This window comes from Mustela putorius, unplaced genomic scaffold (assembly GCF_011764305.1).
Source record: "Mustela putorius furo isolate JIRA1106 unplaced genomic scaffold, ASM1176430v1.1 tig00003834_pilon_pilon_pilon, whole genome shotgun sequence".
In the NCBI taxonomy this organism is placed as follows: Eukaryota; Metazoa; Chordata; class Mammalia; order Carnivora; family Mustelidae; genus Mustela; species Mustela putorius.
The window spans coordinates 136,491,781-136,506,703 of record NW_025421987.1 but is presented as its reverse complement, the minus strand read 5'-3'; the positions used below and the strand labels follow the sequence as shown (position 1 = coordinate 136,506,703).

Below are 14,923 nucleotides of genomic sequence, written 5' to 3'. Positions count from 1 at the left end.
CCTTCCCTTTGGTCCATCCTACTCACATCAGTCTGTTTGAAATGGAATGAAGGTGGCTTTGGTACCAAAAACGGCAGTCCCCCAATAGCCTGGCCTTATCCTTCCCTGGAGCAGTGTCCAGCTGGCCCTCTCTTGAATGTTTAAGCCAACCTCACCTGTTCCCTTACCGGGCACACTCCCTAGGCTTTTCAAGTTCTCCTGCTTACCACTGAGGAAAATATCAGATAACCTCTCCAGGCCTGTGTGTGAGAGCACTCCCTGGGCAGAGGCAGGAGTGGGGTGCTGGCCACAACAAGGATATTGTCATGGCATCAGGGGGAGGAGATGGGTGCTGCTGAGGAAAGACACTTTGCTGCTGGGGCAGAGCTGATGCCCTGATTCTGATTCTCGAAGACTTGACTTTCTTCAATGCCTCAGAGTCCCTCCCCCAAGGGTAAAGGATTGAATGTCCACAGGGGCAACCTTCACAGATAAGTTTGGGGAATCTGCAGATAAATGCTCCAGCTTCCCAGACCCTTAGAGGTACAATTCTGAGGTTCATTCTGTGCAGTTCACTGGAGAACCCCAACAGGATAGAGTACCAGTTGCCCCCCTGTGATGGCCTGCTTAACAACACTTCATTTGGTTTATCTCCTGTTTACCCTCCCCATCCCTCAGTCCTGCTTCCTGACTCTCAAATAAACCACCCACCTATACCCAGGTCCTTGTCTCAGGGATGAACACAAACATACCCACCTGCTCCCCATGCCTCCCCTTGTCTATTCACAGGTGAACTTGCAGCCTAAGTGGGAGGACAATGTGTACATGTACTTGTACTTCGTCATCTTCATCATTTTTGGTGGCTTCTTCACACTCAATCTGTTTGTTGGGGTCATAATTGACAACTTCAATCAACAGAAAAAAAAGATAAGTGGGGCTCGGGTGTTTCCATGAATCCTTCCCTCCCTGTCACCTGACTTCATGACTAAAGCCAACACTCCCTAGCCTTCATGTCTGACCAGAAGCCCAGTTTGGGCCTTTTATACCAACATCCACCTTTGCACCCCGATTGTAGCACTCACCCCTGCCTGGTGTCCTGGGGTTGCTGCTGGAAGAGCTGCATTTCTCTGTGTCAACAACATCCCCACTTCTGTCCGGGTCCCCTTCCTCTTTCCCAGAGTGCCCGGCTCTTCCCAGTTGGAACCAGGTATGCTGAGTGTGCCCCAGGTAACCCTTGGGAAACATCAAAGGGTAAAGAAAGGGCTCCAAAACTTGTTGCCTCTGTCTGGAGCTCTGACCCCCAGAAGCACTAAGTCAGGAGGCCTCCACAAGGGCCAGAGATCCAGTGTTGGCAGAATCCCAATCCTCCCTGGGATGGGGAGGAAGACCCTTGCCTCCATGGATGCTGACTCTGATGAATAGGAACTGAATCTCAAATAACCGCTCATACTTACATTAAAATGTTAGGGCATTAAAAGTGTAAGATGCTTTCTTGTTACCCTCTATTTACCCTTTCATTTAACACCTTCCATTCCCTTGAGGTAAATAAAGCACCACTTTAGACTAAAGTAAGCTGAGATCAAGAGGAAAAAACAGGGTCCTATGGATAAGTCACATAGTATAGCACCAAGAGCCCAGGATTAGTTTTGGCATCATACAAACCTGGGCTTGCATTCCCAGTTCAACCACTCGCTAGATGGCTGATCCTAGCAATTACTGAAAACTCTCTGAGCCTCAGCTTTCTTGTCTATTCAGTGGAGTTAATAATACCTGCTCATAAGATTCTGGTGAGGTTAAAGTAAAAGCCTGTACAAGAAGGTAGGTTAAGTGTCTGCTTTTCTTCTCAGGTCATGATCCTAAGGTCCTGGGATCAGGCCACTGTTTTGGGCTCCCCACTCAGTGGAGAGTCTTCTCCTTCTCCCTCTGCCCCTCCCCCCCCATCCTTTCTTGCTCGCTTGTTTTCTCTCTCTCTCTCTCAGATAAATAAATCAAATTTCAAAAAAAAAAAGTACCTAGTTTAGGACGGAGCTACTGTACTATATTATATTTTAGAATAAAAGACTAATGGCATAGGCTTCCCACCTATAGGAAGTCCTTGCCAGAGTTCTGGGCATAAGAAGTGGGCAGCCCTTCTCCACCCCAGAGGGGCTCAGCAAGACAGCTATGAAGTGCTGATCAATGTCATCCACACCCTTGAGGGCTTTGAGACCACTCAAACAACCCATTCTCCATTTTATAGGTGAGGAAACTAAGTGAGACCTTGACAGGGTCATGTTAGGTAACAGAATGAGATAAACCAATGATGAATTTGGGGGTTGGGGCTATATATGCTGACTCCTTGCCCAGAATTTTCAGTGCTCCACCCAGTGTTCCCAATCCTCTGCCCCTGCCCCACTGAGAGGTCTCTCCCTGAAGGCTCTCTGTATCCATAGATTTTCTAAAATCTCCTCTCAAATCCCAGAGATCTCAAACCATTTCCCAAGCATTTGCATTAACTACTTTACATAAACATGGTATGGAAATGGGAAGAATTCAAATTAGGCCAGGAATTTGAGGTATTGAATGAAGGGGTTCTAGAGGGTCCTCAAAGAAAACCCAAAACTAAGGGAGGAAGGCATTTTTGATGGTGAAAATTTTGACACTGTAAAGCAGAAGTCAATGCAAATGGTGGGACTCAAGAGAACCAATAAAGAGTTCTCCAAGGACCCTTGGATAAGGCAGTAACTGTCCTTAGCTCCTCCTCTCCAGGAAGGGGTTAAGGGGCCGGATCTCAAGGTCTTTGCTGCAGAAGGCCCTGAGAGAATATCCTGTCCTAGGCAGGAACTAAGATTCCAGAAGCCCAGTGGATTTGACTAAAATGGTCAGGCTGGATGCAAGGCTCAGATTTAAACAATATTTACTTTCTCCTTAGGTTCTGCCTCCAGATTCTTCCCACCCTCTTTTCAAGCATCCCCTCTGGGTTCTTATGGAAGAGAAACAAACAGGTTTTGTTCCAGAGACTCAGGCAGGGAGACAGAGCTGGGGCTCTGTCCCACCCACTCTGTCACCGATTGTGGCACCTAGGCAGGTCACTGCTTGATTCGGGCCTTGACATTGTCTTTCTGCAGAGAAGGAAGAATGTGGAGATGTTGTTCTTTTCCAGCATACTCTGATTTTGGTAGCCCTGGGAGTTCCTGTAACTTTAATAACAGTGGTGTTTGTTATCCTCTCCTGTACTTAGGGGGCCAGGACATCTTCATGACAGAGGAACAAAAGAAGTACTACAATGCCATGAAGAAGCTAGGCTCCAAGAAACCCCAGAAGCCCATCCCACGGCCCCTGGTGAGCCCCGGAGCAGAATGTGTCTGGAAGTCCAACCAATAGCTTATGCCTATGGTGGGTGGGTAGGGGTTGGCCAGTGCTCTCTGTGAACGGGGAAAACTGGGTTGAATTTGGGGATGATGTAATGAGAGTTCCCTGGCCCAAGGAATTAGAAGCATTAAAGAAAAAACTCTGGTCTTCTGGAGAGAGTATATCTCCATAGGTACTCCAAATATATCTATTTAAGGAAGTACTGAGTTCCCCAACCAGTTTAGGGTTCACTCACAAGATTGGGAGCAGGTTAGGCTAAATGATACTAAAGATGGTAAGAGTCCTGAGATGAAGCGGTTTTGTGGTTATGCTTCAGGATCTAGGTGGCAATGAATCTCCAGCCTCATCCTACATCCCACCCCATGCCTACAGTACATAGATAGGAAATGGCCAAAACCCAAGCCCGTAGAATCCTTGCCCCAGTCATGGTCATGGTCATGGTCAATAGGAGTCAAAAATTATCCCATCCTTGTGTTTAAAGATTGACCAAAACTTAGAGCTATACTCCACTTTGATTTCTTTATTCACAAAAACCTTAAGAGACATGCCCTCCATTACCCCATGAAACACAACACCCAAACCATACATATTATCACTTAAGTTCCTCTCAGTCCTCCACTAGAAGATGGAAAATGTCAAACCTCTAGTTAGCCTCTGCTGAGAGTGGATGAACAGGTTTGTCAGTGGGAGTATTATTATGTAGGAAATGTACAGTAACCTCTTCCAAGAGTTTCTGAGCCATCAGAATGGAATTGACATCTTGTTCACTTACATAACCTTTCTGTGGATAAGATGCAGTATCTGTGAAGAGAACTACAGCTGTGTCTAGGACACTATGCCATTGGCACCCCCTCCAACCACCACTACCAGGGCAAAGCCTAAAGACCTACAACAAAGGAGAGGACCTTTTTCTAGAATTAAGGAGACATATTCTGTTGGCCAAGGCTTTAAGATTTCTAAGTCAAGGTATGGGATTTATATAAATTGCTAAAAACTTCATGAGCACATAGTCTTGAAAACATTCGCAGGGGGGGAAAATTCTATGACCTTTGGATATACTTTACTTGGAAACAGTGGTCATAAATGTATTGGTATGCTCGGTTCCGATAAGAAGTGTTATAATGAAGGGTGATAGGATGTTCAGACCTCTGTAGGGGCAGAGGTTTCCTTCCAAATCCCTATCAAATCAAGATAACTGAGGTTCAGTGAGCCTTAAGTCTCAGGAAGTACCCCTTAGTCATCCAGTCCAATGAGCAGGAACAGGCTCAGAATGAAAAGATGTAGGTAAGTGGCTGAGCCCAGCCAATCAGCATCAATTCAGGAAAGAAAAATCCTGCGACTTACAGAGAAACAAGCAGATGAGTCCCTGCTGGCCTTCACTGGTGGCTGGACTAATGCTGAATCTACACTTGAACCAGACACTAAGGAGTCTGTGCTATGGACATCCCTTGGCAAAATCATGACAGTCACCATTTCTCCTAATCAAACCATTACCAAGACCCTCCAAGGTTGACAGTGAGACAGGCCCACCACACGGATAAGGGAAGTGAGACCTCACAACCTAACTGTGTTTCTGAGAGTCATCATCCCTTTGGATGGGAAGGGGGTATATTATTAATTAACTATCAGTACTGCCCTAGCTTTAGTGGAAGAACGTGGCTCTCTCCTTAACACTCTGTTCCAAGCATAGCCAACACTTTTTTCCCTTTGTTCCCCTATCATAGCCAAGACAAGGCTGGAACATTTAAACAAGGCTTTAAAGTCTTATGGGTCCCAAAGAAAAAACTAGCAGATCAGGGGCCCAAGCAGCAACTGCATATGGCTGCTCTCCAGGGTCCACAAGTCTCGTCCCATCCTTGCTCCTGGAGAGCAGCCATATGGCAGGCCACATCTTGTCAGCCACCACCCTGTCAGATAAGCCTGATCATCTGCCTTCCTCAAAGTCCAGAGCCAAGAAAGAAACACCAGCAAAAAGAGAAATTCCCACTCCTATCTAAGGTTCACCCTCCCAGATCCAGCTCTCTTTTCACTAGATTATTGGCACTGAAATACTCACCTTCTTCCCTTAGCGGCCCCAATAGGTTGAGCTGGTCAGATAAACAGAGCACTGACACAAGAGTTCTGCCCCACAGGAGCATAGGTGCCATTTCATAGCAGGGCCAACTTGGGATACACATACACATACTCACTCCACCTCACCACTGGCAAAGCTCAAGTTCTAAATTGTATGCTTCATCCATAGCAAAGGCTACAGCTTCCACAAAACTGGGAAGTTTTATTCTATAACATTCCTTGCTATAGAAATTACTAAAAGCAGGTTTCACGTACTTCACTATATAGGAAAATAATAGGCTCACATCATCAGTCACCCACTTCAACATCTCTGAGAGCACTGAGAGTTGCAAAGGAGTGAACCCTGCTCACAGGTTAAGCCAAGAGCAGCCAGCAAGCTGCTCCATTCCCCAGCATCCAAATACTCAGGATGCCCACAACTTAGTAATGTTGTCACCTGTTCTGTTTAATTAGATGTTGTGTGGTCATGAAAGGGCTTTATTTTTTCACCATTTTCAGTGATGAAATTGAAGTTATTAGGAGCTCTTCAATCCCCTTCCTACTCTGGAAAATACATGGGACATCAGCTATCCCCAGATCCAGGCCTACCTGTGTCTGATTCTTTGCTCTAACTCCACAGTGTAACAACCTCTCCTCACCAGGAAAAATAAAGTGAGACCCATTCTCTGTCTCAGCCCTTCTTCCCATGTCTGCTTTGCAGCTCCTATGAGCTCCCTGATGAGACACATAACAGGGTCCTCTCTGCCTCCACTCATACAGAGGCCAGCACATAGTATACATTCAGTAAGTGCCTGTTGTATACAATAGAGTGATCTTCTAATTTTATATGAGGTGTGGGTAATTCAGAGCTGTCCATTCTGTCATCCATTCATTCATCTATTTATTGAACATCCATTGCATGCCAGGTACTCTGCAGACACTGAGGAAAGAGCAGTGAGTAACACATAAAAAATTCCTTCCCTCAGAGACTATAGTCCTGTGACATAGAAATAAAATTAGCAAAAATCACACAGATACCAATTCACAGGTTGGAGAGATTCCTAAGAGAGAAAGAATGGAGTGAAGAGCAAAGGGTGCCTAGGACTGAGCCTTGAGGTGCTCCAACATCTAAGGGTTGCATGAAGAAGACTCAAAAAAGAATAGATAGAAAGACAAGAACAGACACTTCTCCAATCAAGACATACAAATGGCTAGTAGACACATGAAAAAATGTTCATCATCACTAGCCCTCAGGGAGATTCAAATTAAAACCACATTGAGATATCACCTTACACCAGTTAGAATGGCCAAAATTAACAAAACAGGAAACAACATGTGTTGGAGAGGATGTGGAGAAAGGGGAACCCTCTTACACTGTTGGTGGGAATGCAAGTTGGTGCAGCCTCTTTGGAGAACAGTGTGGAGATTCCTCAAGAAATTAAAAATAGAACTTCCCTATGACCCTGCAATTGCACTCCTGGGTATTTACCCCAAAGATACATATCTAGTGAAAAGAAGGGCCATCTGTACCCCAATGTTTATAGCAGCAATGGCCACGGTCGCCAAACTGTGGAAAGAACCAAGATGCCCTTCGACAGACGAATGGATAAGGAAGATGTGGTCCATATACACTATGGAGTATTATGCCTCCATCAGAAAGGATGAATACCCAACTTTTGTAGCAACATGGACAGGACTGGAAGAGATTCTGCTGAGTGAAATAAGCCAAGCAGAGAGAGTCAATTATCATATGGTTTCACTTATTTGTGGAGCATAACAAATATCATGGAGGACAAGGGGTGTTAGAGAGGAAAAGGGAGTCGGGGTAAATTGGAAGGGGAGGTGAATCATGAGAGACTATGGACTCTGAAAAACAATCTGAGGGGTTTGAAGTGGCGGGGGTGTGGGAGGCTAGGGTACCAGGTGGTGGATATTATAGAGGGCACGGATTGCATGGAGCACTGGGTGTGGTGAAAAAATAATGAATACTATTTTTCTGAAAATAAATTAATTAAAAAAAGAAAAAGAAAGACAAGAAAAGAACCAAGGAAGTAAGGCATGTTGAAGACTAAGAAAGGAGAGTTTCAGGGTGGCAGGTGTGGCAAGCAATGCCAAACAGGTGTCCTTGTACTTAAATTCTGGAGGTCATTGGTGATCTTAATGAGAACCATCTCAGTAACAGAATGTGGACAAAAGCCATGTGGGGAGTGAATTGAGAAATGAGTGGGAACAGTGATTACAGAAAATGCCTTCAAGAATTCGGCTGTGAAAGTGGGGGGGAGAAGTAGGGTGGTAGCTGGAGGGAGATGTAAGGTTCAGGAAGTTTTTTTCTTTAAACTAGGAAGAGCTAGGTCATTAGAGATTTATCTAAGGAACCAAGAGTAAGTAACCAATAGTGGGCAAGTCTGGCTAAAAGCCTCATTCCTTAGTAATGAAGCCAGAGGATCAGGAGGTTGGTAAGTGGCAGCAATGAAGAAGAGGTGAAGGTAAACTACCTAGATGACACAAGCTTCAAAGGAGGAAGGGTTTTGCAAGATGCAGGAGGAGCAAAGGTCTGAAAGTTATAGTGGGAAACAAGAAGGACTCCAGGCCTACCCTCCTGCCCTAGAATACGTAGGGTAGGGGAGAATGAGCAGCCACTGGGTTTGCAGTTCTTGAACTTGTGCTATGTAGAAACTATGGGAACTGAATGTTAAATAATACATGGTCCCATCTTCAAAGAGCCCACTCTCTAGTAGAGAAGAAAAGAAACACACACGAAATGCTAGAACTCAAGTCTGACCAAAGGCTGTGGGAGAGAGGAAATGGGCAATGTAGTGCGATGTGATTAGGAAATTAGGGAGATCTCCCTGGAAGGAGTGGGGCTTAAGAAAAATAGATACTCAAGACTATTGGAATTCAGATAGCCAAGTGATGGAATGGGAAGAGCTTGCAAATGGTCCACCAATGAGGAAAATTGCCTGGTGACTTCAAGGGGATGGGAAAGGCAATGAGGACTTGACTTGAAGAGTTGAAGTAGAATCAACTAAGAATAAGATTTTGGAAGGTGTAAGGACAGGACTTGGCTTCTGTTTGGATGTGGTGTGAAGAAGGTAAGAGACAGGTTTCAGAAAGCCTTCTATGGAGAATGCAGCCTCTCCAGATGCCCCTTGTATATTGGCCAGAAAGGCACTGATGGACCATCTCTTGTTTTCCCAGAACAAGTACCAGGGCTTTGTCTTTGACATTGTGACCAGACAAGCTTTCGACATTGTCATCATGGTCCTCATCTGCCTCAACATGATCACCATGATGGTGGAGACTGATGAGCAGAGTGAAGAAAAGACAAAAATCCTTAACAAAATCAATCAGTTCTTTGTGGCTGTCTTCACGGGCGAATGTGTCATGAAGATGTTTGCCTTGCGGCATTACTACTTCACCAATGGCTGGAATGTGTTTGACTTCATTGTCGTGGTCCTCTCCATTGGAAGTAAGTGGGCTTACAGGTGGTGGGGAAACCCAAACTCTGCTTGAGTTGTTTGGGTGGTTTTGGTTTTTTTTTTGTTTTTTGTTTTTTTCAAAACCAAGAGGACAACCAACAAACTTTTTCAATATACATTATATGTTAGAGGAGCCCAGTATTTGCTGCTTTCCAAGAGCGGCAGATTTAAAATGTCCCTATCCTCTCTGTGAAAGGGAGAGTTTCCATTGGCCTTCTCCATGCTATCACAAAGTGTTTTTAGACACCCACTGTGTGCATACCCCATTGCCTGAACTTTGGGGCTGATAGGGACAATCACTCCTCCAGATGATATATGATGGAATTTCCAGTGGGCCTTATCTTGATGGTCTTCAAAGAGGAGAATGGGTGGTATGATTTGAGGTGAGTCATTAAATGCTTTCTGGAAAAGAAGGTGGTTGCCAGAAGAGTGAGTAAAAACTAAGAGTATTCAAAGAGTATTCAACCAAAACTATTCAAAGGAGATTCTTAAGTCAAGAATCTGCAATTAAATCTTTATATAACTATCTACTTAGGGAATGTGAGTCAAAGAATCTTTGACAAGTCAAAGAATCAATGCCAAGAGATCAGTGCTCTTAGAGCCTAGTCTGGGTGTTGAATAGACCCGGTATTGTGGGGGCCAATGGGTGTTCAGAGAAAACTCATAAAGTCAGATGTTAAAGCAGGGAAAGGAGCCACCACAACTGAGAGTTTGCTGACTTCTGAGGTCTAGACCGGGTTCCTTGGATCTTCACAACAGCTCTCTGAAGGAATGTCATTATCCTCATTTTATACATTTTAAAATTGAGCCTTACAGATTAATAAAATTGGGTAAGGTCATATAGTTTGTAAAGGATAGAGCTGAATTTAGACCTAGCTAATGTTCTTCTAATGAGTTAGCTGCCTTCTACCAACAACCAAAAGAATGTCCTTAGCCCTCTTGTAGTTTAGGCACAGTCTGGCCCTACAAAGGCCAAATCCCAGTGCACCGGATTTACTTGGCATTATAAATATATCCTGACCTATTATATCATGACCTGCTTAATTTTCATGTCAAAACATTGCTGTAGATTTAATTTTCCATTGATTTACCATCAAGAGCTAATAGCATCTAAATACAACTTGGCAGAACTTAATCTCTCCACCCCGCTGCTGAAATACAGCCTTGGACTGTTCGTTTGGGAAGTTTATGTTTATTTTTGTTTTCTGTTTTGTTTTGTTTTCCTGTTGCTGCTGTTTTTTGTGGGAGGTTTGTTTTGTGTGTTTGCTTTCCAAACTGAGAAACTCTAAAGATCATTTTGACTTTATAATAGAGAAAAGAGCCTGCTTATGTGACTGCCATATCAACACTATAGAAATAAAATACACTCAGAGTACTCCATTCTATGATGGCGACACTGTAACTACCAGTTCCAATGACCTACACAGCAACACAATCCACTGGATAGAAATCAGTCATAGAGACTGCTGGAAAACAAGCGAAAGAACCCACCTCTTAATCCTTCTGCCCTCCCTCTCTCCCTTTCTCCCTTCCCACTAGCAAGACATGTACTGAGTAACAATTTATTACAAGTATAAAGACTCATACTCCCTTAAGGTATTATGTAGACTCATTGGCTGGCAGAATCTTAGTAGATTATATAGACATATACATCCTAATTAAATTTGCTTTAAGAGAGGGGCTTTCATAAAGTTTTTAATAATACAATATTATAATTACTCCCAAAATCTCTTCCCATTTCCTTCCTCTTTCCAACACAATACTATGACCATCCATATTCATATGATGAAAGGCAAGTAGGGGAAGAGGGTCAAGGGAACTCTGGCAAGGAGAGAGAGTTTGCCACCACGCTCCTCACCATTTGTCTTGAGAGGTTTTGAATCCTGTTTGACCTAACTTCACCTAATCTTTCATGGTCCTTATAGGGATCCACAGCCCCAAGATCAAGCTTAACAAATCTTCAAGTTAATATCATATAGAGAGACATATACATTCTTCATCTTTCCAACTTTGTTCATAGTTGGGGATTGGGAGGACCATAACTGACCCTAAACAAGCCCATCTCCAGGCCCTAACATAGAGTTCAAACACAGCTGGAGATGAAAGAAACAAATAAAAGCCATTATGCAGACAGCTGGCCATTCAAAGCCAGTCTACTTTAGCTGTCAGCAAGTTGCCCGACTCTTCAGACCCCCTTATAATTAACACCAAGCTCTGTACAATTATTCCCAGGACCATGTGCCAGGAACTGAGTCAATCTTCACAGTAGGAGATGAGGAGATGAATCACAGGGGATCCTGGCCTTTGCAGAGCACAGGACCAGGAAAAGGTGGAGGAAAAGTCATGTCTCAAGGCTGAATTCTCAGGCAAGAGTAGAGCCTGTGTCATAGACAGAAGCAGACAAGGGCTGTGTACATGCAAAATATGGTGTAGTCACTTCCAATTAAACTAGGCTGCAGAAGGCAGGGCTTTGACCATAGACTGAGAAGAAAACATTCTGGGTGGAGGGAAAGAAACATAAGAACATGGTGGGAAGCACGAGACCTATTTGAGAGAGAAAAAACTTATGCAATGAGCATATACGGAGCCCCCACTTTATGCCAGCCACCATGCAAGACTCAGAAGGCCCAGAGTCCTTGAATACAGATGCTCACATGGGGATCCATACAGAGCAGAGATTGGAGAGTATGATTGCAGCCAGCTTTGTCAGGGCTCAAGCTTGCAAGTACTAATTAGATCATTTCCCTCTCTTCTAAAGGCCTGGTATTTTCTGCAATTCTTACGTCACTTGAAAATTACTTCTCCCCAACACTCTTCCGAGTCATCCGCTTGGCCCGAATTGGTCGCATCCTCAGGCTGATACGAGCAGCTAAGGGAATCCGCACACTGCTCTTTGCCCTTATGATGTCCCTGCCTGCCCTCTTTAACATAGGGCTGCTGCTCTTCCTCGTCATGTTCATCTACTCCATTTTTGGCATGGCCAGCTTCCCCCATGTAAGTTGGGAGGCTGGCATCGATGACATGTTCAACTTCCAGACCTTCGCCAACAGCATGCTGTGCCTCTTCCAAATCACCACATCAGCTGGCTGGGATGGCCTCCTCAGTCCTATCCTCAACACAGGACCCCCTTACTGTGACCCCAATCTGCCCAACAGCAATGGTTCCCGGGGCAACTGTGGGAACCCCGCCGTGGGCATCCTCTTCTTTACCACATACATCATCGTTTCCTTCCTCATTGTGGTCAACATGTACATTGCAGTGATTCTGGAGAACTTCAATGTGGCCACGCAGGAAAGCAGTGAACCTTTGAGTGAGGATGACTTTGACATGTTCTATGAGACCTGGGAGAAGTTCGACCCAGAGGCCACTCAATTTATTACCTTTTCTGCCCTCTCAGACTTTGCAGACACCCTTTCAGGCCCCCTGCGAATTCCAAAACCCAATCAGAATATATTAATCCAGATGGACCTACCCTTGGTCCCTGGAGATAAGATTCACTGTTTGGACATTCTTTTTGCTTTCACTAAGAATGTTCTGGGAGAATCTGGGGAGTTGGATTCTCTGAAGGCAAATATTGAAGAGAAGTTTATGGCAACTAATGTTTCAAAAACATCCTATGAACCAATAGCAACTACCCTCCGATGGAAGCAGGAAGACATTTCAGCTACTGTCATTCAAAAGGCCTATCGGAGCTATGTGTTACACCGCTCCATGACAATCTCCAACCCCCGAGATGTGCCAAGGGCTGAGGAAGAGGCTATGTCTCCCCCAGATGAAGCCTTTGTTGCATTCATGGCAAATGAAAATTGCACACTCCCAGACAAATCTGAAACTGCATCTACCACATCTTTCCCACCATCCTATGATAGTGTCACTAGAGGCCTTAGTGATCGAGTCAACATGAGCACATCTAGCTCAATGCAGAATGAAGAGGAAGCTATCAGTAAAAAAGTAACTGCCCCTGGGCCCTAGTGAGGACACTATGGCATGGACTTAACCAGTTCTGGTGTGACCTTCTGCTCTGTGATAACTCTTTCCCACTAAAGGTGGCACTCAGTTACCACCTCACCAATGCATGCCACCAGTCACAGTGTCAGAACTGGGCAGAGAATGCATTTGGTGCCCACCTTTGAAGAAGCCCTCAAAACCAACAGGGTCAGAAGCCAAGAACATCTCCACTGTGACAATCCTTTTGAATTTCAATATCAGATGATGTATTCTCTTACTTTCCAGAAAATGTCCCTGGTCCTTTTACTTTAATTGTGCCCAGAGCTTACATTTAATGTGATAAACTTCTCAGGACCAGAACTACCAAAGATATATGGCAAGGATGTTACTGAAGGTCCAGTTTATTCCTCTGTGAAACACCACACTGAGAATGACAATGTTATTTAGAATTTTGCATGACTGCATGTTGACAGCTGCCAGACAATTGCTCCTGCCCAAGGAAATACCTGTGGTCTATGTCATGAAAGGCCTTTGAGATATCCATTAAAATTAATATTTTTAAAAGTATATCAAGACCAATGTTACATCTTAAAGCACCATTTTTAAATCTAATGTAATACTGACATGTGTCATAAATCACTTCTTCATTTTCAGTGTTCCTATTATTCTTTTGCAGTTTGAGCTTGAATCTGGGTGGAGCAGGAGGGAGCGCTGTCCTGAAAGTTTGTTCTAATCCTAAGTATTCCACCAACAGCATGCTACCTGCACCACATTCTTTCCCCTCTGAACCTGTTTCCACACTTGTAAAAGTGGTGGGAGGTGGGAGACAAAGTGGACATTCTCTATGGCCCTTGCATTTCTTTTTGTAAAACTCAGTGGTGCTTTGCACCAATTTAAATAAGGAAACCACTCTCTCCTGAAGTTATAATGGCCAGACTTTTCTTTTGTGTAGCTAAAGTGGTAGCTTTGGATACATTCCAGAACCTGTTTCACATCTCATAGTCAGACCTTAATAAGGAAGGTTTTCACATTCCCCTTTGGCCACGATTCCATAATTAGTATAATCAAAAGAAAAGGGACATTTTGAAAAAGATGGTCTGAAAGATAAAAAGTATGGTCACTCTTTTCTTAAATATATCCTACAAATGTTATTAAGTACCTATTATATGACAAGCATGCTCTAAGCACAAGAGATAATGGAAACTAAGCCCCCATATGATTACTTGGATTTATGCAGCAGGTGGAGAATTTGTTGTCAGGAAATAATATTCAGGCCAAAGAATGTGGTGGGTCTTAAGATGAAGGAGAGCAAGGAGTTTTGTGACAACATAGGATATAAAGGATCATAATGACAGCCATGATCTTGCATTAGCCTTTGGGACATTTCCTGCCACAATGACAAGGATCAGGTCAATTTGACTGACATTTGGTCACTTCATAAAAGCTCCCATTTATATAATTACAAAGCCTAGATACTAGTCCACCATACATGCCTCATTGGTACAGATTTTCTGAAATCTTGATTTCCTTTCTCTGTCACTGTTAGCCCCTCAGAGGCTGAGGAGGCTGTCAAGATGTTTGTGGGGTTGGTCAGTACCCACAGATGTACGTTAGTAAGGCTATGATGGAATATCTGAGGGCTGGGTTGTCTTTGTACAAATCAGATGTTCTCCAGATGTACGGTTTGTATCTTAAGGATGAGTTCAACAAAATGGCTCTTCCTCACTGGTTCCACCGAACAAGGGAGAACAGATATTGACTGTGCCATTTCTTCAACATCTAAATCCCATGCAGTAAATGAAAATGCCATCTAAGACAGCTGGATAGACAGAGAGCTTGGAGACTGGCTTATTTTTATGTTATGTGGAAGAATTAAATGTACCAAATCATCAGACTAGTTCTATTAAGTAGATGATATTATTCTTGAAGATATTCTTGATACATTTTTTGCCCCAGGCTGTAAGTTGAACTGTGCACACACACTCCTTCTGCCAAAGAAAAGATATGTTGACGTTCTAACTCATGGTACCTGCAAGTGTGGTCTTATTTGGAAATAGAGTGCAGATGAATCAAATTATAACACAGTCATACTGGATTTAAGTGGGCCCTAACCC

At 43.8% G+C, this 14,923-nt stretch overlaps 1 protein-coding gene across 3 annotated transcripts in view; it reads left to right on the top strand.

The window, feature by feature from the left end:
- The window catches only part of SCN10A (sodium voltage-gated channel alpha subunit 10), a 105,688-nt gene extending 92,300 nt beyond the window's left edge, over positions 1-13,388 (top strand). For all 3 annotated transcript variants that reach the window (XM_045089154.1, XM_045089153.1, XM_045089152.1), the window contains 4 exons: positions 769-906; positions 3,196-3,300; positions 8,581-8,851; positions 11,620-13,388. In XM_045089154.1, coding sequence (XP_044945089.1) covers positions 769-906; positions 3,196-3,300; positions 8,581-8,851; positions 11,620-12,833 — 1,728 coding nt within the window. In that variant the 3' untranslated portion in view covers positions 12,834-13,388. The remainder of the gene's footprint in view (positions 1-768; positions 907-3,195; positions 3,301-8,580; positions 8,852-11,619) is intronic.
- The last annotated feature ends 1,535 nt before the right edge of the window (positions 13,389-14,923 follow it).